We start from the raw sequence: 24,460 nt of genomic DNA, 5'->3' as shown, positions 1-24,460 counted from the left end.
TACAGCCGCAACATGACCGCCCAACTCCTGTACTCAATACTCTGACCAATAAAGGAAAGCATATCAAACGCCTTCTTCACTATCCTATCTACCTACGATTCCACTTTCATGGATTTTTCAGCAACACTCTCTACGATCTTACCATTAAGTGTATAAGTCCTGCTAAGATTTGCTTTCCCAAAATGCAGCACCTCGCATTTATCTGAATTAAACTCCATCTGCCACTTCTCAGTCTATTGGCCCATCTGATCAATATCCCATTGTAATGTGAGGTAATCTTCTTCGCGGTCTACTACGCCTCCAATTTTGGTGTCATCTGGAAACTTATTAACTGTACCTCTTATGCTCACATCCAAATCATTTATGTAAATGACAAAAAGTAGAGGACCCAGCACTGATCCTTGTGGCATTTCACTGGTCACAGGCCTCCAGTCTGCAAAACAACCCTCCACCACCACCCTCTATCTTCCAGCTTTGAGCGAGTTCTGTATCCAAATGGCTAGTCCTCCCAGTATTCCATACGATCTAACCTTGCTAATCAGTCTCCCATGGGGAACCTTGTCGAACACCTTACTGAAGTCCATATAGATCACATCTACCTCACTGCCCTCATCAATCCTCTCTGTTAATTCTTCAAAAAACTCAATCAAGTTTGTGAGACATGAGTCAGAGAAAGAAGCACCCAATGTTTATACTGGTTGGGATTGTAAATTGAAACTTATGGGTCTCAGGAGCTTCCCTTGTTTCCAGTGCATTTGTTGCTCTGTCACTCCATTACTTCCCCGTTTTTTGGTCTTTCAGCTATCCTTTCTTTGTCTTTCACTTGTCTCCCTTTCAGCATAACACTGCCTTTTCCTGTTTAAGTACCTGCCTTTCACTCACTAATTGGGGCCCAGAGGGGTAGTTTTTTTCACACACGGTGGTAAGTATCTGGAATGGCCTGCCAGAGATAATGGTCGTGGTGAGTACCATTTTGTCATTTAAGAATCATTTGGGCAGGTACAAGGAGGGAATGGGTCTGGAGGGATATGGACCAAACACAGGCAAATGGAATGAGTTTAAAATGTGAAAACTTGGCAGTATGGGTGCGTTGGGCCGAAGGACCTGTTTCCATGCTGTAGACCTCTGTGCCAAAGGGAGTTGTCAAGTACCCAGAAGCCAGGTTAACCAATTCCCATTATTCCATTCCTATTTTGCATTTTATCTCAAAAAATATTTGTATGCTTCCAAAATTCAAGGAAACAAGTAGAATGAAGAAAGGGAACACTTGTTGTCTCCCTCTACATTATACACTGCTACTCTGCCTTTTCCCTCTCGCCTTCTGTTCTTCAACCCAACACAAGCCAGATCATATAACATTATCTACGAACATTGCCACAGAAAATCCAGTAATATTTATATTCTTTTTCACAAGTGTGTTGTTCCTGTTGGCAGATGCACTGCTCTGGACTGGCCTGGCATCCTGACATTGCCACGCAGATGGCTGTTGCATCAGAAGATGATCGAATGCCCGTGATTCAGATGTGGGATCTTCGGTTCGCAACATCTCCCTTGCGAGTGCTGGAAAACCACACAAGGTAGAGTTAAATGCAGAGAAAGACCGGTCGGATTGCCATCGTTATTCTCTTTAATCTTGATTTAGTGGGATATTCATTTATTTTCTTAACTCTAATTCATTCAATCTTTTCTGAAATGTTTCATAGTTAACAGAGAAGGAATGAAACTACATCATGCAGCCTTTTGTGAATACTTCTTTGATACAAAGGTTACTTGTAATTCCCTCAATGCTTCAAAACTACATATTCTTCCCCCTTTTGTGGCAGTGTTCCTTCTTTGCTAAGTTTATGATGCATCTAAAATGTCCAGCATTTATATGGAGTGCATCGCCATGGAATGGCCATCTAAAAGATTCCTCCCCACCTTGGATGGTTGTCACTTACTTATTTTCTCCTCGGTCGGTTATTGTTAGATCATCCAAGTTTCACTTTGGATCAATTGGTAATACTCTGGCCCAAGTCAGAAAATCAACAGTTCAAACGCCACTTTGGGACTTGAGCACAATAGTGCGAGCTGTTATTTCAGTGCAGCATTGTCTCAGCTACTTTGGCTAAACTAGTGAACCAAATCCTTCATTAAACAACGTGTGAAAGATTTCAAAGAAAAGTGGGGTTCTCCTGCTGTCCTTCACCAGAATGACTGGATCATTCATCTCATTCTTGTCTGTGGGACTTTGCTGTTCCCAAAATGGCTGCAGTGAAATAACAAATTGCTTTTGAATCTTTAGAAGTTCTCCTAATCTTTCATCAGATCAGTTCAGGACTCTACATAGACTTTACAAAAGGATATTGTTTCCAGTACTGCTGAGGATTTTTATGTCAACATTATGTGAGAATCTGATTAGATTTTGCTGTGAAGCAGCCAGAGTTAAATAGCTCCCTGTCACTCTAATCTGAATTGTACAATTGATATAGCAATGCGGGTGAGAGTGAGGTCTAAGGGGGCTGTTCACATCTGACGCTTTCTTTTAAAGTTAAGGAGCAGCATTTCATTCTTGCTAACATTGTGACTTAAATATGTTTTGCAGAGGAATTTTAGCCATTGCCTGGAGCCTGGCGGACCCGGAGCTACTGTTGAGTTGTGGGAAGGACAATCGCATGCTTTGCTGGAACCCCAATACTGCAGAGGTAAGCCAAATATTTAATGAAAAGGAAAAACACAACTCTAGAGACATAAAAACAGGAGTCAGCCATTCAACCTGTTGATCCTGCTGCAACATTCAGTACGATGATGACTGGTTGAACAACTTCAATAATAATCCCTTTAAGCCTGTCCTTGTTGGAATATTTTAATCTTGACTCAGTCTTAACTTTTCACCGGGCTCGGTGTAGAACTGCACGTAACTTTGTATTGATATGAAATTTTTGAGCTCTCTTTTCTCAAGAATGAACTAAATATTAAAATTGATGTGTATTCATTGAGTGTCCTAATTTGTCTTGCAGCGTGCACTTGTATAGCTTCTTTAACATAGTAACTTGTCGCAAGGCAGTTTGCAGGAGCATTGCAAATAAAGATTTGACACTGAGCCTAGATTAAAAGCTATTAGGATAGATAACCAAAAACCTGGTCAAATAAATACTTTTTAAGGAGAAGGGGAGGTTAAGGGATGAAATTCCATAGCATAGGGCCTTGAGAGCTGAAGGCACAGTGATTAAAGTCAGGGATACTTGAGACTAGCATGGGAGGAGAGCTGATATCTCAAAGGGTTGTAGAACTGTAGGAGAATACAGAGATGAGAAGAATGAGGCTAAGGAGGGACATAAAACCAAGAGGAAGTTTAAAATACAAGCTTTGATAACTGAGAATCTCTGTGTGTCAGTAAACACAAGAGTGATATCTGAATGTGATTTGGTGCAAACTAGGACACAAACAGCAGAGTTGTGATTGAACAAGCTTATGGAGGGTTGGACATAAAGGACAGCCAGTCAAATATGATCCCAATTCTACCAACGGTTTGCCTTGACCTCTCAGTTACCAGGAGGAGGGATGGAGTTAATGACTTGGGAACAATGTTTCTAGCAGGACAAATGAAAATGGCATTCCCATTTATAATTTCCTTTAATTGAAGGAAGTTCTACTGCTGTGGTACTGAGTGGTGGGTTATCAGTTTGATATATCAGACAGTGGAAGATTTGCATCAAGTGGTCGTGAGGTTGGACTGGGTTCATTGCATGTCTATGGAAATTGACGCTGTGCTTCTGAATGACATCACTGAGGGGCAGCATTTCAATGAGAAATAGGAGGGGTCTAAGGATACTTGGGACACCAGACGTAACGGTGTGAGAGCAGGAGGAGTTAACATTCAAATTATTCTCTGATTATAATGGAAGAGATAAGAATTGTAACAGGTAAGAACATTTCCACCTATTTTGTGAATGACAGAGAGATGAAGGAGGAAAGTGCAGTCAATAGTGTTAAAGGTGCACAGGTTAAGAAGAATGAGGGAGTGGGGGTGTGTGAAATAGTGTTCTTCTATCACAATCACATCAGTCATGACTTGAACAGCCATTTTGCTATTCAGGCAGGCAGAAACCTGACCAGAGGTCATCAAATAAAGTTTCCATAAGCATTAGGTGAAATGTTTTAGACATGACTTTTATGGTTTTATCCATTGATCTTGTGATAGTTGACAGGCTGTCCTTTACCATTTTGTCATTGATAGGGATTTCAAAACAAAACTCAGCTGTCTCCACCTTATGCAATGGGCTCCCTCAAGGAGTCTTTTAGATAAATATGATAGCAGAAGCACAAAAAAAATTGGAAGCAAGAATAGGACTTTGAATAGATAGAATATTTAAATTGTTTGACCCATTTTGAGTGAACTCCATGTCCAAAAACCTGAGAAAAAGTGTTAATATTCCCTAATTCCAAATAATATTATGCAGCTGCAAGACCCCTATTTCTCTAATGTTTGTTCTGTTTGATTGCCCACCCTCACCCTAGCTCACAGAAAACATCAGGTCTAGTGGAGAATCCTGTTGCTCTGATCCAGAATTAATTCTGTAATCAACCAGTTCAATGTGTACACAGCTATATTGCTGATGGCACTTGTCTGTGCCTTCTGTTTACACTTAACAAATTGGAACAGTTAAGTTCAGTATTAACATTGTCTGTATGACTTGATTTGAATCATGTATTATCCATCCTAACTATTAACCTGTGGTTATTTGTTTTCTTGTTCTTGGCTGTTACCAGGTTGTATATGAGCTTCCAACAGCTACACAATGGTGCTTTGACATTCAGTGGTGCCCCAGGAATCCTGCCATCCTTTCTGCTGCTGCATTTGATGGTCACATCAGCGTCTACTCTCTCATGGGTGGGAATCAGGATGCTCAAAGGCAGCGACAGGTTGACAATGTAAATGAATTATTTACAAAGGCGGTGATGGTTTATCTCTCTTTGTGTGAATTTCATCACGATTATTTCTGCTGTGGTTTCTTCACTGTATCTAATGCAGTGTCTAATTCTTCGCCTTTACACGCTTGCAGCAAACATGACAAAAATGGCAACAACAAAGTCTTGACTACAGTATTAAACAACTACACGCATGCACCCTTTGAAGCTGAGGAAATCAGTCGAACCTCCATTGGACAGTGCAGTTTGCTGACAACAGCAATTAGTATTTAAATAGAATCTTTAGCATAATACATTATTCAAAGGTACTTCACAAGAATGTCAGTAAACATAATGTGATACTGAAGCATGTAAGGAGATATTAGGTCAGATGACTAAAATCTGGTCAAAGAATTAGCATTGAAAGGAGGAAAGTGAGGTAGAGAAGTTAAGTGGTCCAGCGAGGGAATCCCATAACTTTGAACTTAGACAACTGAAGGCACAACTGTGAAGGGTAGACTAATTAAAATTTTAAATGCTAACGAGGCCAGAATTAGATGAGCACAGAGATCTTGGAGGGTCATGGAGCAAGGCGATAAAAAGCAAGGCCAAAATGTGATTTGAAAATTTTAAAATTTTAAAATTTAGACATTGCTTGGCCAGGGTTCCACGTAGGTCAGCAAACAGAGCTGTGACAGGTGAACAGGATGGAGCATGGGCAAGTTTTGAGAGGGTAAAATTGGGGGAATGCATTGGATAGACGATGTGGAGGTAACAAAGGTCTGAAAGTCTGTTTCTTTAGCAGATGAGATGAGTTGGAAATGGATCTCACTCATGTTGACACAAAAGTCTGACTGGAAGCTCATTCTGGGGTCAAACCTGACAGCATGTATTCAGCCTGGTTTAATTGCAGCAAAATAAATGTAAAGTTTATAAGTCATGTTGGAACTGGAGATGTGAACTGTTGGAGAATAAGTGAGGACAGCAGAAGAGACACGTTGTTGGAGATAAAGTTATGCAGGAGGCACAATGAGCTGTCGATTAATGAAAACAAAGTGTTGCGGTTATGCTGGCAATCTAAAATAAAAACAGGAAGTACTGAAAGACTTAGCAGATCTGGCAGATTCTATGCAGAGCGAAACAATAAACTTTGGATCCAATATGGCTCTTTAGGCCTGAAGAAGAATAATATTGATCTTGAAACATTAACTCTTTTTCTTTCTCTCCACTGATGCTGCCAGATCTGCTGAGTTTCTCCAGCACTTTTTGCTTTTATGTGTGCTGTATATTAAGTTGGGTGTGCTTTTCAAGGGTGTGCTGGGAATCATCAGGGACTCCTGAGGATAAGGAAAAAAAGACGATCTGCAAGGTCACTGTTTATTCCTCAGTAGGCAAGGGAGCCAATCTGTTGCAGAGTTTCTGTCAGAACTGTTCTGGAAAAAAAAACCCAGCATGACAAATCGAAGAACATTTGCCGTTTTCAGCAGTGATCATAATGCAAACTCTGATCTGAATTCTGATGCGATGTCCCTTTGCCACTAAGTGTTCCCTTGTACTTTTTAGGCGCTGTCTGGTGCAGGCCCAAAGGACTGAATAGAGTCTCTATTTGCACCATTACAATTCTGTGAAGCTGTCATCTATTATCTACAAATGCTGTGCTTTTTTGGATATAGATTTCCTCCTCTTTTGGGAATTTGGATCCATTTGGTACTGGACAAACCCTTCCTCCCTTGCAACTTCCTCAGTCCATAGCACAACCAAGTGCCGTGCTGCCTCTGAAGAAACCGCCCAAGTGGATTCGCCGCCCTGTAGGAGCTACATTTGCTGTAGGTTTTGGAATCTTTGTGATCTAGAGTTAGAAGTAAACTTGAGTTTTCTAGATTATTTATTTATTGCTTTTGACTTCCCTGCACCCTCCTTCAGAAGGTAATCACTTATTTAGAATATGAACTAAAATATGACAGCACCATCTTTCATCTCATTCTTCTTGAGCAACGTTAAGATGATAGATGTTGACCAGGTACTTGACTGTGGGAACAGCTACAATGAAGCTGCTTTTGTCTGCATCTGCTATCCTCATGCACACCTACCACTGATATAACTGGGTAAATCTCAGATAAATTTAAATACTAAGTTCTTAGAAAGTAGGAGCTCAAGACCATTCAGCTCATTGAACCTCCTTTGCCATTCACCTCAATCATGGCATCGAGATAGAATTTCAGCCATTTTCCCATACTATTCCCATATGTCTTTAATATCTTGGAATCAATAGATGTCAGTCTTGAATGTACTCAATGACTGACCCTTCCCAGCCTTCTGGAGTGGAGAACTCCAAAGAGTCGCCATCCTCTGAGTGAAGAAATTCCTTGTCATCTCAGTCCTTAATAGCCTAGCGTTTACTTTAACTCTGTGTCTGCTGTTTGCAGAAGCTCCCACGAGTACGCAGACACACATGCCCAGCCACTGACATATCCTATCAGTCCATGAAAGGACATAGGAGTAATAGCAGGCCATTCAGCCCCTTGAGCGCGCTTCACCATCCTAGATCATGGCTGATCATTTCTTTCAACAGTTTGTTGCACTGTCCCCATATCCCTTGATGGTCATTAGTCACTAGAAATATATCAAGGTATGAACTTCATATGCTTCAGTGCAATCACATCTCAACTCAAGAGGAAGACGGCCCACTCTCTTCAGTTGTACCATCCCAGGGATTAGTCTGATGAACCTTTCTTGCACCTTCCTATTGGCAGATATGGCCTTCTTTACATAAGGAGACCAACATTGTACACACTACTTCAGCTGCTGCCTCACCAAGGTTCTATACAATTGCAGCAAGACATTTTTTTTCTGCACTCAGATCCTCTTGAATTAAAGGCCTGCATAGCATTTACCTTCCAGTAAAACTGAATGCATTTGTGGTACACTCACCATTCATTCAGTTGAAACCTCAAATTCTCCTACCATATGTACCTGAGTGCCAATAGTGTTCAGCAACAGCGAAGTTACTTGATTGCACTTTCTCTCAAGGTGCCATTTTATATCACTGTTACATTCAAGTACCTGATCTTCTCCTCTTCCTGTCTGAACTTGACTACTCACTTTCGATCACTGTGACATCATGTATTTGAATGCTTGGTTGCTGGTGCAGTAATTTATTTTTAATAATTTATCAGAGTTTTAACATTTAGTAGATCAATATGTCACATCTATGTACCTGACATTGCTGTAAATTGAAATCGTGCTGAATTGTTCTTTGTTTTTTGTTTCTCTATTGCATAACTTGTTTCCAATTAAATTTGAAAAAAAACAAAGTTTGGAGGAAAACTGGTCACGTTCCAAAATGTGAAGCCCCAACCTCAGCAGCAGCAGCAGCAGCAGCAGCAAGAAGCTCCTTTCCAAGTGTTCGTCAGCCAAGTTGTCACAGAATCCGAACTCGTGAACCGTTCTAATGAATTGCAATCAACCATACATTCAGGAGGCTTTGTGGAGTACTGTCAGTCCAAAGTTAATGCTGCCCACACAGACTTTGAGAAGAATGTTTGGGGGTTCTTAAAGGTGAGGGGAAATACTAAATTGAGACAGTTCATAGCTTCATAACTGGTTGACCCAGGAAAGCACGCTATTTGGAGTGGTAAATCAATACCGCACTGCAAGAGTAACCCACCTAGTCCCATTCCCTTGTCCTTTCCTTATAGATGGCACTGTTGTTGTTCAGGTAAGAATTCAGTTTTGTTTTGAAGGCTTCAATTGAATCTAACTTTGTCACATTCTTAAGCAGTGGATGCCAAATGCTAATCATTCGGTGTGTAGGAAATATTTCCTCCTGTCATTGTTGCTTCTTTCACCAGTCATCTTAAATCAGGGTCCCTTGGGTCGAAGTCCAACAGGACATTTCTCCTGACCTACTCTGTTGAAATTTCTCGTGATTTTGAATGTCTTTATTTAAGTCAATTTGATAAACTTTCTTTTCTCTAAGAAGCCATGATGTGGAGGTGCTGGTGTTGGACCGGGTGGACAGAGTTAAAAATCATACAATACCAGATTATAGTCTGACAGGTTTATTTGAAAGTACGAGCTTTCAGAGTGATGTTCCTTCGACAGGAGTTACCTGACGAAGGAGCAGTGCTCCGAAAGCTTGTACTTAAAAATAAACCTGTTGGACTATAACCTGGTGTTATGTGATTTTTAACTTTCTCCAAGAAGAACAGTTGTGGCTTCTGTAATCTCTCAGGGTATTGGAAGTTTGCCATCCCTGGAATCTTTTCTGTGCTCTCTCTCAGGCTTTCCTAATGGATGATGCCCAGAACTGGACTTAGCACGCCAGGTGAGGCTGAAACAAGGACAGGTTTATCATGATCTCCCTCCTTTTATATCCTGTCCCCTTGGTTCATTCTTTCATGGGATATGGGTGTTGCTGGCAAAGCCTATTTCTTGCCCATCCCTAATTGCCCTTAAATTGAGTGGCTCCCTTGGTGATTTCAGAGGTCACTTAAAGAGTCAGCCTCATTACTATAGGTCTGGAGCCTGATATAAGCCTGACCAGGTACTGGCGGTAGACTTCCTTCCCAAAAGGACATTGGTAAACCAGACGGGATTTTACAAGAGTTGAGGACATATGTTATCATCATTGAAACCAGCTTTATATTCCAGAACTCATTAAGTGAATTTCAATTGCACCAGTGTCGCTACAGAATTTGCCTGGACCTTTGGTTCACTAGTCCAATGATGTTACCACATCACTACCATCTCCTTTACAAAGCAGAAGGTCCTGTATCTCTTACAACCACTTTCTCAACCTACTCTACCACCGTCAGTGATTTATGCACATCAACCTCTGTCCTCGTTATAAATATTGGGGGATAAATGTGATGAAGGACAGGAACCTTGACCCTGAACCACTTCCTTAACAAAGAAGTTCTGCGGGTAATTGCAACAGGCATCATGGAGATTGTCTAATTCAGCACAGACCAGGAATTGAACTACTTTTCATGCTTTGCCATTTATTGATTAGCTGAATAAATGGGTGACTTGGATATCTGTTGCTTGGATCCATTTATTGGCACCGATATTTTTATTTTAGTCAGAAATAACCGCCAAACGCCGCATTAAAACTGAGTGTCTGGCCAAGCTTTTTAACGAGGAGAAACAAATACACTACAGTTGGAATGCTTTATATGACCCGTTTACACAGGCATGAAAAGGTACCTGTGGCATTTACAATTTACAACCAGTCCATAAAAGTTGGAGCCTCCCTCTGTACTGTTAGCCAAGGAGAGGTGTGGTCCCCTGAGCACAAGAGCTAGTACTTCCAAATAAACCTGTTGGACTATAACCTGGTGTGTGATTTTTTAACTCAGCACAAGAGAGCAGCTGGGTGGCAGCAGAGAGACTGGGTCACTCTGGTACCCAGCATCTCACATCAGGGTTCCAGATCAAAATCTCTTTTTGATTACAGGAACAATGCTTCAGAAGTTAATACAATTGACGCAAAGCTTTAATGAGAGCTTTGATGCCCACATGTGCCCTCTGTCTCTTACGTGTGTGTGTTTTTCTCTCACTCGGATTTGTACTCTGGTGCATTTTTAGTTTTGATTCTCAATATTTTGTTGCTTTTTTTACGGTCTCTGGTACTAACCTTTTCGGAGGTGTGGAAAATATAACTTAGCACGGATACTTTAGTCAGCTCAGCTGGTAAATCATAGAGTGAGCGCATTTCACTGATTTTAATTGTCTTATACTCACAGGTAAACTTTGAGAAAGATCATCGCAGTAAATACTTGGAGCTACTGGGATACAAGCAACAAGAACTTGCAGAGAAGGTAGGAAGATCATTACCTGGTGTCAACATCTGAGTGCTGAAGACAAACAAGTTGTAATTTATTCATTTTGTCCATGAGATCTGTTGGAATAATTATTATTTGATAACATTTACTTGTGAGGGAGGATGAGAATTCAGAATTTAACTGAAACTATATTCTCTTGGGCCCAGTACACTTTTCAACATTTCTGCATTTCTATTTTAGATTGCAACAGCACTACAGAGTGGAGGAGACAAGATTGGACTTCCATCATATAAGGTAAAAGTCATACAAAATAAGCAAAATGAAACACAGGCCTCTCTCATCTCAGATTGTGAAATTGGAAAAATAATTGTCCTGCTTTGTACAAATGCTTCTATTTATTTATTATGCATAAATAACTTAGATAATACTATCTGTAATCTTGTTTTTATGGTTGGGGTTTACAGTCCAGAAGAATGTCATTTAGCCCACTACCTGCGTCCAACTCTGCAAGAGAAAATTTTAAATATCAGAATTTATCTCACTGTTCCCGATACCCGATATCTTTAATTGCTTGAAAGGTTTTTTTGTGGATCAGTCATCATTTGTGGCAAAGCGTTCAAAACACATGCAGTATCTTTCATGGCAAGTGGAAGTCCCCAAGTGTTTTGATGGAATGTGATGCACTTTTGAAGTATCCTCACTATTATACCAAAGGAAAATGTGGCAGGAAATGTGCACAAAGCACAGTCTGTTTTTATGGTGTTCATGGAATCCCTACGGTGTAGAAATAGGCCATTCAGCCCCTCAAGTCTACACTGATCCTCCAAAGAATATCCTACCCAGACTCACCTCCCCAGCCTCTCCCTGTAACCCTGCATTTCCCATGGGTAATCCACCTAGCTCATCACTATCGGCAATTTAGCTTGGCCAATCCACCTAACCTGCACATCTTTGGACTGTGGGAGGAAACCGCAGCACTCAGATGAAACATGGTTTCATCTGAGTGCTCCGAAACATTCTGAAACTCAGAATGTGCAAATTCCACACAGTCAGTCGCCTCAGGGTGGAATTGAACCCAGCTCCCTGATGCTGTGAGGCAGCAGTGCTAACGACTGAGCCACCATGCCATCTGTATTGGTTGAGGGATGATTATGGCCTAGCTTCTGGAGATATCTGGACTGCTATTCTTCACACAAGTACCATGGCACTTTTTATGCTCAACCATGAGGGCATACAGGGCAACTTATTAACAGCTGTTTTGAAATAGGACATCTCCAACAATGCAGTTCCAGGCTTCTCTTTGCAGCCTTTTTGAAAAGAGGCATAACATTAGCCACCGCCAGCCTTCCGACACTTCACCCATGTCTATTCATGATACAAATATCTCTATTAGGGGCTCCGCAATTTCTTCCCCAGTTTCCCACAATGTCCTAGAATACACTTGATCAGGTCCTGGAGATGTACCTACGTCCATGCTTTTTTCAGACCTCCATCACCTCTTAAGTAGTGTGGACTGTTTCCAAGACAAAAGTATTTACTTTTCAGAGTTCCTTAGCTTCCATGTCTTTCTCCACATAAATATTGAAGCAAAATATTTGTTTAGTGTGTCTCCCATCTGCTGTGGTTCTATACATAGATGACCTCATTGATCTTTAAGAAACCCTATTCTCTCCCTAATTGTTCTTTTCCCCTTAATATACTTGTAGAATCTCTTTGATTGTTTTTAACCTTGTCTGCCAAGGCTATTTCATATTTGCCTTTTTGTCCTCCTGATTTCCCTCTTAAGAATGTCCCTACTCTCTTTTTACTCTTCAAGATATTCACTTGATCTCAGTTGACCAGACATGACATATGCCTGCTTATTTTTGACCAGGAACTCAATATCTTTATTCATCCATTGTTCCTTACTCCAACAGCCTTACCCTTCACTCTGACAGGGATATACTGTCAAACTCTCAGTATCTCACATTTGAAAGCCTCCCATTTGCCAGTTGAAATGTTGCTTTTTCAAAGTCTTCCATAAAGATGTCGGTGACAATTAGTAACAATGAAAATCCCAGGGCAGTACCTTTATTTGTTTGAAATAGGAACCTTGCCGTTGGAATGATGTTGACTTGATGCTTAGGGGTGGAAGATCATAAATTTGATCCAGTGATACTGAAATTCTGTTGGATAAGCAGAAGTTTTCTTCCAGATTGATAAGACAAGTTTCAGGCAAAGGCACATTGAACACAGCCAGTATCAGAGCAGACCTTTAGTTTGATGAGTTCATTGTAGCACTGAGCAATCAGCAGCACGTGGTAACATATATCTATTAGAAACATAGTTGATTGACTGATCAGCAGTGATATCCTGCCCATATGCCCATCTCATCTACATAAAACTACCTCTTTCATTTCTTCCAGTCATTTCTCCAGAAAACCATCAGGGAGTGTTGGTCAAAACTTTGAAGTATCTCAGTTCTTGGAAGGTGCTTTTTCTTAAGATAACTGCTGTACAATTGCACTTTTCAGAGCGAAACTGTGCATCGTGCAATTGTAAATTTATCTTCCTCGACATTACTACTTTCATGATGAAACCCATTGAACCTTCTGAACTTGATTTTGTGCTCAAGTCCTGAAGTGGGAGTTGAATCCAGAAACATTTGAGTCATAGCAGATATTTATCAACAACCTATATATATATCAAACAAATTGTGGACTTTGTTGTTCAAACCTTTAAAAAGTGAAATTGGTTTCCTGCATTCTCTGGTGTTGAAGATATAATAGCAATTTCTAACTATTTCCAGTAGTAAAGAGACATATATATCGCACTTCAGTAACAGCATGGTTTCAGCAGGGAGTTAATGCCATATTTAATAGAATTTTCAGCACAGGAAAAATTTGTTCACCATGCCATACGTGTGTGACTCTTCGAAAGAGCTGTCCACTTAGTCTCAGCCCACTCCCTTTTCCCCACTCCTTTTAAATTCTTCTTTCTTAGATGTTTATCTATTTTTCCTCTAAACACTGTTAGATTCTGCTTCCATTGCTGTGATTGGAAGAGACTTCCACTTCTAATCTTACCCTTTTTCATTACCGATCGTAGACCTTTGTCTTTTAATTACCAACTAACTGAACAAAACAAATACTAGTATCTTTCTCCCTGTATCTCTTACCAAAATGCCATATAATTTTATACAGCTTTGTCCTATTTTGCTTAACCACATTGTCCCAGTTTCTCTAATTTTCAATCATGGTTACCTACATCTGTGAAATAATCATGCATTTTATTGTATTATTATGTGATTTTTATTGAGCTTGAAAATCTGATTGATTCTGAATTTCACCAGTTGTACAAATCATGGGGTATATATTATTCCACAAGATGACTTTGTTTATGTTTTTCTAGCCTCAAAATCACAAGTTTCTCTTTTTGAGGTTAAAATTTGCATCAGTGTCTTATACGCTACCCTTTTAACTTTGTGTCATGAGTTGAAATCTAAATTGAATTCAATCAAAGTGAGCTACATGATCTTAATGAACAGTGAAATAGCGACTCCGTTCTGTGGTTCAAAGTCTGTTCTTGCTGGCTGTAAAGGTTCTAAGTGAAATGAGTTGCAGCAATCTCAGTCTAATTCCAAATGAGCACAGGTTTGAAGTAATCAGGTGGTCCTTTATTTGCCACTGTTTCATTCCAAGAGATGATGCATAGATGGTGTAGAAAATGGACAGGGGTCAGATTAGTAAGGTCTTCTGAAGTTGGCTTGAGGAACAGAGCAGAGAGAGTTTTAATTTGTTGAATCGAAACCGGTAATTCCAGGTGTACAGGTACGTAACCCTTTATCTGAAATGCTCGAGACCAGCTGCTTTGCGGAAATCGGAATTTTGTGGTTTTCGGAACTAATATAGCGTCCCCTGCAGGGTGCGGAGCAGCAACCCATAATCAAATATAAATACTGTATTGCAGCAAAAACATATGAATACTCACACGAAGCAAGATAAATAAAGACTAGAAATACTACCTCGCTTTATTTATAGAGTAGTGTGCTGATAAATGAAATACATTGACCATAAATATTCAACAACATTAGGGCAGCATGGTTGCTCTGTGTTAGCACTGCTGCCTCACAGCACCAGGGTCCCAAGTTCGATTCCAGACTCTGGTGACTGTCTGTGTGGAGATTGTATATTCTTCCTGTGTCTGCATGAGTTTCCTCTGGGTGTTCCGGTTTCCTCCCACAGTCCAAAGATGGTGCAGGTCAGGTGAATTGACCATGCTAAATTGTCCATAGGTTAGGTGCATTAGTCAGAGGGAAATGGGTCTGGGTGGGTTTCTCTTCAGAGGGTCGGTGTGGACTTGTTGGGCTGAAGGGCCTGATTCCACACTGTAGGGAATCTAATCAAACATTTTATTTCCATAAAAAACATTACAATAAAAACATTCGGTAAAACTTAAACATACACAGCTTCAGCACTATGGCAGGCGGCAGTTTTAAAGGCTTCTTCAAGTGTCATCTGTCTCATTAACATAGGTTTCTGTCTACGCAATCTCTCTTTAATTGAGTAAATTGCCATAATCTCTTACTCACTGATAAATGAACGTTGTTCAAGGCCAGCAATTAACTGATCACACATTTTCACCATATCGTCAATGGGGACTTTTTCAACTATGTTCATTACCTCATCATCATCATCACGACTATTCTCACACCTATCTGTACAGGAACCCGTACTTGAACCCATTGCAGCAATGTTCCCATCGTTCAAAGAATGCACGACAGGCACATCATTGTCAATGTTCAGCATTTCTTCGATGTCAGCTTCATGTAATTTATTTACACTTTCGTCCGATAAGTTTTGTGCGTAAGTAACAAGGCTTGCTATCATCTTTTTCTCTTCAGTGACATGAAATCCTTTAAACTCTTCATCTGCAGGCTCATTTACAAGAAACATCGTTGTAGGCCAGAGTCTGTGCCAAGCATTTGTAAATGTTGCTTTATCAATATCATTCCAAGCGTTACAAATGCGTAAATGGCATCCTTAAGACTAAACTCTTTCAGGAAGTCTTGAATTCCTACCTCTCTGTTGACTGCAGCAAGCATACTGTTTAAAAAATAGTCTTTATGCTTGCTGTTCATGGAGCGGAAAATTCCTTGGTCACAAGGCTGTAATACCTATGTCACTTTTCACAAGCTGTTCGGCAAGGGGATGTGCGGAGCAGTTGTCAAGGAACAATAAAATGTTACACTTTTCTTCCAGTCCAGCTGATCTACAATGAACTCGTGCCACTGGTACGAAATGTTTACTGAACCAGTCGGAAAAAATTTCTTGGGTTACCCATGCTTTCTTGTTTGCATAATAATGCACAGACAAATTGTGTACACCTTTAAGACATCTCAGATGTTTGCTTTTCCCAGTCACTGCCAATTTCACCTTGTGTGTGCCTGCAGCATTGACACACCCAAGAATAGTTCATCTGTCCTTAGTTTCTTTAAAACCTGTTGGTGCTCTCTCATTAGCCGTTGCTAATGTTGTTCTCGGGACATAGCGCCAGTAGAGAGCTGTTTCATCAGCATAGTAAATTTGTTCAGGACTAAGGCTTTCACCAGATATCAGCTCGGCAAATTCACCAAGATCATTTTCAGCTGCTTGATGGTCAGCAGAAGCTTTTTCGCCTCCGGTTTTCAGGTATTTCACACCATTACGCTTCTTGAATTTCTGCAACCAACCTCCTGAATTTGATATTCGCCTTTAATGTTCAGTTGTCTATGACATTTTCCAGTTTGTTTCACGACCATCAAACCAGTCAGTGGCAAACGTTCACTTCTTCGTTGTCTAACCCACCCCATCAACACTCCATTAAGAGCTTCATTTTTTGCTCTATGCAGTGTTTTCCTATTTTTCATTAGTTGATGGTCATCACTATCACTGTAAAACTTCAATAACTTGTCTTTCTGTTTCTTCAAATCATAGAGAGTGGTAGTTCCGACACCATATTCTTCAGTAAGACACCGTACAGCCACGCCACAATCAAGCTTCTGCAATAACTCTCCTCTCTGCATTATTGATAATGACAGATGCTTCCTTTTCTCTATATTATTGTTAGCCATCGATGTGCCTGCACCTCTTTTTGACATTTTTATTCTAAAATTAAACAATTTAGCACAGTAAAAACAATGCACAACTGACGCTTCTGAGTGCTGGGCCCGCCGCCACGTGGGTCGAGTGGGTGTGGCCTTTGCCCGCTAAGAAAACCCTGTTATGTTATGCAGATGTGACTGACGCTGCACGCTCCATGAAAACCTTTGGTTTTCGGAGCTTTTCGGTCTTTGAAGGCTCGGATAAAGGGACATGTACCTGTACTAGTTGTTATTGCAAGGCAAAATTGAAATGTTCCAGTCCTCAGTACCAATCTTTTAAATTCATTATAAAGAAAAAGTAATTATTTTGTGTAGTATATGATCAATCCCTACTAAGTCAAATGTGTAACTTTGACCATTTCTACAGTCTTTTAAAGTCTTCTAGTGCAGATAATTTAGATACAAGTTTCAAAAATAACCAATTGTTGAATTCTCTTCTCTTTCCTATCTGTTATATAGTTTTTCTGTACTCGCTGCTGCTCCTGATAGTGTGGATCAGATTAACCATTTCATGTGTGACTTAAATTGGTGTGGTTTTGGCACTTGTTCATTCCTAGTCTTGTGCCTGTGGGTTTAATGGCATGTGCAGCTAATCTGATCACAAAGGGCCAGTTTAGATTGTAATTGCAGCTCTGAGCTGTCTTTATGGGAACTGTGCAGCAAAGCTTTATATTCTTTTAACTGCTACTGGATACCAGTTTCACTTGATGCTCAGTTGATTTCAGCATAGTTTTTAGTGGCTATTATACTTTAATCCAGTGTTTGCCAGTTCTTTTTACTTATGACATCAACATAAAGAGAATCTCTTTGTCTCACTACAAACAAAAACTGCAATATGAGTACGATGTTTAATCTATGTGTTTGTATGTGTGCAATATTTAGCTGCAACTATGCACTTTTGTAATATCCAGTTCTGAGGTGAGCCTTTGCATTTCAATAAATATTGATCATCATGAGCTACAGAAGTGACAGTACAGGCTGAAAATAATGGCTCACTATTAGAACCCTGTTTTTAAAAATCAGGTAGAGAAATTTAATTTTTGGTTTAATGGTACCTTTTTAAAAAACATTATTGACGTTATTGACTTTGAGAATACTGGTTTGGAAGAGTTAGAGGTAGCAGATCATCAATAATTTATATACGTATGCTTCATAGTTGTACCTGCATTAGTGATGAACCTTAATGTTTGTAAAACCATTGCCCCAATAATGTCATCACTCAGTGTTTAACTGAAATATTAACAATTCAAACTGAATAATGAAAACCTGGACAGTTAACATAATATTGATGATTCAATTGTGATCATTTTGTTTTAAAAAAGGTCATTATAATTTAGATCACTTTATTTCTGAAAGTGTTTTCTGTTGAAGATCATTTTATTTGCCTGTTTAAAGGTGCAATTCTTTTGTTTTCTTGAATCAACTTGGTCCATCTTTTTGGAAAGTTGTTTTATACTCATCAGGTGAGGGATTTTGTTGTTGAGGAATGGAATACTTTCAAGCGCCATAATCAGTTTTAGGCACTCCGGTTATGTACTACATGGGAGTTGCACAATGAAACTTTCTTCCCTCTTAATTGTGTGCTCCATCCTCAGCCATGCCTGTACGATATCACAGGAGTGATTATTTGTCACACGAGTCACCTCTTGACATTTCTGAAAATAACTTGCCAATGCAGTGCCAAATTATATGTGTTAAAAACATAGAAAATGGGTTCAGGAGTGAGTCATTTGGCTCATTCAAAATAATCATGACTGATCCTCTATCTCAACACCCTGCTCCTGTGCTCTCCCCATACTTCATAACATCTTTAGCTACCAAAAACCTATGTAATTTTTTTTCTTATTCAGTCATTTGGCTTCCACAGTCTTCTGTGGTAGAAAATTACATAGGTTCAATACCCTCTGAGTGAAAACATTTCTCCTTTTCTCAGTTCAAAATGGCCTATCGCATACTCCGAGACTGTAATTCTTTATCTGGATCCATCGACCAAGGGATGCATCGTCCTTGCATCCTGTCTGTCAAGCCTAGTGAGATATGTTTCAATGAGGTTCCCTTCCATTCTCCTGAATCCTAATGAATGTTGGGCCAGTCAACCCATTGTTTTGTCATAGTCAGTCTGGTGAACCTTTGCTGCATGCTGTCTCAGGTAAGGAGGTCAAAACTGCATTCAGTAGTCCGGGTGTGATCTTACCAAGACCCTGTACAACTGCAGTAAAACCTCCTTGCACCTGTACTCAAGCACTAATGAAGGAAAAATACCAATTGCTTTCCTAACTGCTTCTGCACCTGCCTGCTTGCCTTTGGTGAGCAATGTCCTAATTTATCACCATTTAAACCGTCGTCTGCCATTTTGCTTTTCCTACTGAAGTGGACAACTTCACACTTATCCATGTTATACTGTATCTGCCTTACATTTATGCACTCACTCAAATTATATTAAAGCCTTTTTACATCCTTACTACTCAATCTCACCTAGTTTGTATAATCAGTAAACTTGGAAATATTATATTTGAATCCCTAATTCAAATCGTTGGTATAATAGCTGGAGCCAAAACACTAATACCTGTGATACTCCACTTGTCACCACCTTCCACTCTGAAAAAGACCCACTTATCCCTAAAATAAAACAAAGAACTATGGATGCTGGAGATCTGAAACAAAAGTAGAAATTGCAGGAGATATTCAGCAGGTATGGCAGCATCTGTGGAAAGAAAGCAGAGTTAATGTTTTGAGTCTGGTGACTCTCTCCTATTTGCTAACCAATTCTCAATGAATTCCAGTTTATTACCATCAATCCCATGTGCTTTGTGTACAGTAATCTCTTATATGGGACTTCATCAAAAACTTTATGAAAATTCAAATGCGGTACATCCATTCTATTCTGCTCTTCATCTATATCATCTATTCTATTACTTACATCCTCAAAATGTCCCAGTAGGTTTGTAAAATATGATTTCCCTTTCATCAATCTATGCTGACTTTATGTAATCCTATTATCAATTTTTAAGTGTCCTGTATCACATCCTTTATAACAGGCTCCAGTATTTTCCCTACCCCTGATGTTGGACTAACCATCTGTAATTCCCAGTTGTTTCCCTCCTTTTTAAATAAAAAGGAGTTTGCCACCTTCTAGCCTGCTGGGACTAATCCAAAATTTTAGAAGGTGACCCCAGTGTATCTGTTCTTTCCATGATTTGGACTGGGGTGTACAAAGTTAAAAATCACACAACACCAGGTTATAGTCCCAACAAGTTTACTTGGAAGCACTAGCTTTCAGAGTGCTGCTCCTTCATCATGTGGTTGTGGACCAGTGCTCCAAAAGCTAGTACTTCCAATTAAACCTGTTGGACTTTAACTTTGTTCTTTCCATGACCATCTTCATTAGTGCCCTGGGATGCAGATTATTGCATCTTGTGGATTTATCAGCTTTTACACTCTTTAAGAATGAGGCACATTTTACGTAGGACCTATAATAGCCAGCAAACAAAGGTGAATGAATTCCAAATGTGCTGCATCATGTATCTTAATAAAGTTACTACAGACTCATGAAGGATTTAGAAAGAGGGCAATACTTCACTGGCCCTGCATATTGAAATTGTAATACTGTGGATCTATCACTTGTGGAATAAGTTTCTTACCCCACTGTCCTGTCTGACATTGTTGTCTTCTGGCTGTTCTTGTGCTTCCTAATGTTCCTTATGGTGTTATTATTTAACCCTTCCACTTTAAGGCTGTCGGTGACTTTGAGCATGCAGCAGAAAGTGCTGAAGACATCCCTGCTATAGAAGATCAGTTGCTGGGGGAGGTATTAGATCAATCCCATTATTTTATATGTATGCATGCAGATAACACTTTGTGCTGCTTTACTTGAGTATTTTGAAACCAGTGTAGTGTCACATGTTGCAGATTTTTCAACGAATACATTATCAGAGCATTAACTTACTTAATGATCATACATATCATTTTTTTCAAAAGGGATTCACTTCCCTGTGCTATTTTCCTGAAGGTGCAGACTCTTTGCTGGAGTACAGCCATCAAACTGTACCAATAACTTTCGCAATGAATATAGACAACTAATGACAATGTCTCATTGTTTTGTTAACCTCTCCTGGTGTCCAGACACACATTTTCATTGGATGCTGAATATTTATCAAGAAATGAAATTACAGCTGATCTACCCAGATGCAGGGGATCTGAGGGCAGTTGTAATGTATCTGCTGCTGCTGCTTTGGCTGAGATCAGTTACAAGAGCATTGGTGTGAAATGATCTTGGATCATCTTGGTCTTTGTACAGCAGCTAAACCAAAAGGGAGAAAACAAATACAGTCTAGGATTACTTATTATAATCTGTACCTGGTTTGTACTTCAAAAATCTCTCATGACCACTATACTTGAAAAAGTTGCCATCAGTCACATAGTTCCATTGTTTATTCGTAATACACACATCTTGGTGACCATATTCTTCAAAGCAATAGAACACGTAGCTTAAAGAGCAAGGTAGACTGTACCTTGAAAATATAAATTAGTGATTGTAGTGCCTGGCTTTTGAGTATTTTGTATGTGATCAATAATTGCTTTTCTTTTGTCATCTAGGCAGAAAGTGAGCATGAAGAGGATGAAGGAGATTTGGATCTCAGTGAGTCCACATCGGAGAAACAAAATCAAGATGAAACCAAATTCAACATTTCGATTAGTGGAGGTTAGTGGTTTGTTGAAGTTTGGGATCTGTGTTCTAAAGAACCACAGTGCCAGAGTAAACAAGTAAACTTCCTTGCTTCAAACCTGTTGAAGGAGTCAGCCTAAATACAAACTTAAATCAATACTTTCTTTTGTATACTTTTTTTTGAATCACTAATTACATTTTCCATGAGGCAGTTCTCTGAAAGCGCAGCAGGTCAGGCAGCATCCAAGGAGCAGGAGAATTGACGTTTCGGGCATGAGCCCTTCTTCAGGAATCTTCTTCTCTGAAAGCCTGCATCATAGAAGTCTATAACACAGAAAGAGGAAAGCTCATTTGGTAACCACGTCTCTGTCAGTCCTTTCTAGAATAAGCCTCCTGAATGGAAGTCTTGTTTAAACAATGATATACTGTATCAATCTTGTGTGATCTTTCTTTCCACAAATTAGTCTGCATTTTTAGAATCATTCATAGAAAACACAAAAGTAGCATGTACTTTCAATGAAGCTCCTCATCTTCGTTAAATGCAAGTAAAACTATATTTTGCAGAGTTCTGTCTATTCTTGAAAAATTTCCAGTTAATCCCTCTAAAATGAAAAGCAGAACTAGTTTAGTAACGTACTGTATTGCCGGTCTGCTAGACAATATAGAAAAGAAATGAGAATTAAAAATAAAAGATGCAGTGTATCATTGGAGCAGTTGATTGTAGCGTATATGGTTAAGTCCTACCCTCATAATGAAGTGTTAAAGCTGTAATTGTGAGACCAGTCCCTGCATCTGGATGGTTCTAGTCAGAACAAATTTTCTTATTACACTGGCCCCATTGAATCAGATTCAAATCTCTAAAGTGCAAAAAATCATTCATTACATGAAAATACTAAATCCCTGTACCTTGTCCCTGTGCAAAAGTAACAATAAACATATCTGTTGGCTCCTGTCTGAGTTCATCCATTTGCCCTCAACTGCAAAATGCAGAGCCTGAGTTTCATTGATAACACGAGCATTTGCACAGCTCCAATGCACCCTTCAACACAAGGCTGCTAAAAGACAGTGAACCTGAAACTTCAGCATCTGTGAGAAAGATGAAATCGGACAGAACCTTGAAAGTCAGAAGGAAACCTCCAGATATAGCAACACTGTTGCCACACATGTTGGGTACACAAAGCTCTTGTATTGTGTTAGAAAGTAACTAGATCATCTCCTATCATGAAATTTTAGTTTCAAGCCCTCAGGATGAAACAGGTATATAATTAGAACTGTGGGCTGATCTTGAGTCAGGCAAGGGAAAGAAAGACTTGCACTTACGCAACCTGTTTTCATCTCCTCATTATGCCGTAGGTGTTCAGTGACAAAAGTGTAGTTGCTTCAGTGTAAGTATTGCAATAATGCATTTGTAGATATGGTCCCTCAATTAACAAATTGCCAGTTAATCGGCTTTGAATGATGATTGAGAAAATAATGATGAGTAAGATATCAGCATAGCTCATACGCAGTATAATTTTTTTTAACATCCACCTGAACAGATAAGGTCTCATTTCAGTGTCTCAAAGAGAACAAAGAACCTTGCAGCACAGGAACAGGCCCTTCGGCCCTCCAAGCCTGCACCAATCCAGATCCTCTATCTAAACTTGCCGCCTATTTTCTAAGGATCTGTATCCCTTTGCTCCCTGCCCATTCATGTATCTGTCTAGATACAAATTAAAGGACGCTACTGTTTCTGCCTCTACCACCTCTGCTGGCAACGCATTCTGGGCACCCACCATCCTCTGCGTAAAGAACTTTCCACACATATTTCCTCTAAACATTTCCCCTCTGACTTTGAACTCATGACCCCTCGTAATTGAGTTCCGCACTCTGGAAAAAAGCTTCTTGCTATCCACCGTTTTTATACCTCACATCATTTTGTGGACCTCAATCAGGTCCCCCTCAACCTCCGTCTTTCTAATGAAAATAATCCTAATTGACTCAACCTCTCTACATCGCTAGCGCTCTCCATACCGGGCAACATCCTGGTGAACCTCCTCTGCACCCTTTCCAAAGCATCCACATCCTTTTGGTAATGTGGCAATCAGAACTGTGCGCAGTATTCCAAATGCGGCCAAACCAAAGTCTTATACAACTGTAACAAGACCTGCCAACTCTTATTCTCAATACCCCATCCAATGAAGGAAAGCATGCTGTATGCCTTCTTGACTACTTTACTGACCTGTGTTGCTATGTTCAGGGAACAGTGGACCTGAACACCCAGATCTCTCTGTACGTCAGTTTTCCCCAGGACTTTTCCATTTACTATGTAGTTTGCTTTTGAATTGGATCTTTCAAAATGCATCACCTTGCGTTTGCCTGGATTGAACTCCATCTGCCATTTTTCTGCCCATCTCTCCAATCTGTCTATAGTCTGCTGTATTCTCCGACAGACCCCTTCACTATCTGCTACTCCACCAACCTTAGTGTCATCTGCAAACTTGCTAATCAGGCAATCGATAGCTTCCTCCAAATCATTTATATATATATACAGAGGAACCTCGATTATCCGAATATTGGATTATCCGAAGGAGATCCTGAGGTCCTGATGAAAACATTACGTCAAAGAGCTGTTTCAACCCTGATCCCACTTTTGTTTACAGATACAATGATTAAAAACGAACTCGGCTCACTGAAACGCTGCCAAGAACAATCCTGGACAGTCCAGGCACTGTCTCTAAATGACTGACCTCCTGCCCTCGAGCTCTCTTGCTCTCTCACTCTCTCTCTCTCCCCCCCGGAGTTCTACGCAGAGGTGTACCCTAAATTCCCCTCCCAGAAAATCTCTCCAACATTGTCCTGTACAGGGTAAAGGTGGAACCTGTCAAAATGTTGCAGTAGAAGGGTGTGTGTGTGCGCGCGCACGCAATTTGGAGACTTACCCCACAAAGGCAGCAGCAGTCTTACTGTTGGTGTACAGTCCAGCTGCCGATGGGGATTGGGATGGACGTGGTTGGG

At 40.0% G+C, this 24,460-nt stretch overlaps 1 protein-coding gene across 11 annotated transcripts in view; it reads left to right on the top strand.

The window, feature by feature from the left end:
- sec31a (SEC31 homolog A, COPII coat complex component) overlaps positions 1–24,460 on the top strand; it is a 110,324-nt gene that overhangs the window by 50,366 nt on the left and 35,498 nt on the right. For 10 of the 11 annotated variants that reach the window (XM_043695196.1, XM_043695197.1, XM_043695188.1 and 7 more), the window contains exons 7-15: positions 1,435–1,577; positions 2,585–2,684; positions 4,753–4,914; positions 6,564–6,716; positions 8,206–8,448; positions 10,638–10,712; positions 10,917–10,970; positions 20,531–20,605; positions 21,394–21,499. In XM_043695196.1, the coding sequence (XP_043551131.1) occupies positions 1,435–1,577; positions 2,585–2,684; positions 4,753–4,914; positions 6,564–6,716; positions 8,206–8,448; positions 10,638–10,712; positions 10,917–10,970; positions 20,531–20,605; positions 21,394–21,499 (1,111 nt within the window). The remainder of the gene's footprint in view (positions 1–1,434; positions 1,578–2,584; positions 2,685–4,752; positions 4,915–6,563; positions 6,717–8,205; positions 8,449–10,637; positions 10,713–10,916; positions 10,971–20,530; positions 20,606–21,393; positions 21,500–24,460) is intronic. The other variant, XM_043695174.1, reaches the window with a different exon arrangement.

The sequence above is a fragment of the Chiloscyllium plagiosum genome, chromosome 1, assembly GCF_004010195.1.
Source record: "Chiloscyllium plagiosum isolate BGI_BamShark_2017 chromosome 1, ASM401019v2, whole genome shotgun sequence".
In the NCBI taxonomy this organism is placed as follows: domain Eukaryota; kingdom Metazoa; phylum Chordata; class Chondrichthyes; order Orectolobiformes; family Hemiscylliidae; genus Chiloscyllium; species Chiloscyllium plagiosum.
This window is presented reverse-complemented; position numbering and strand designations above follow the sequence as displayed.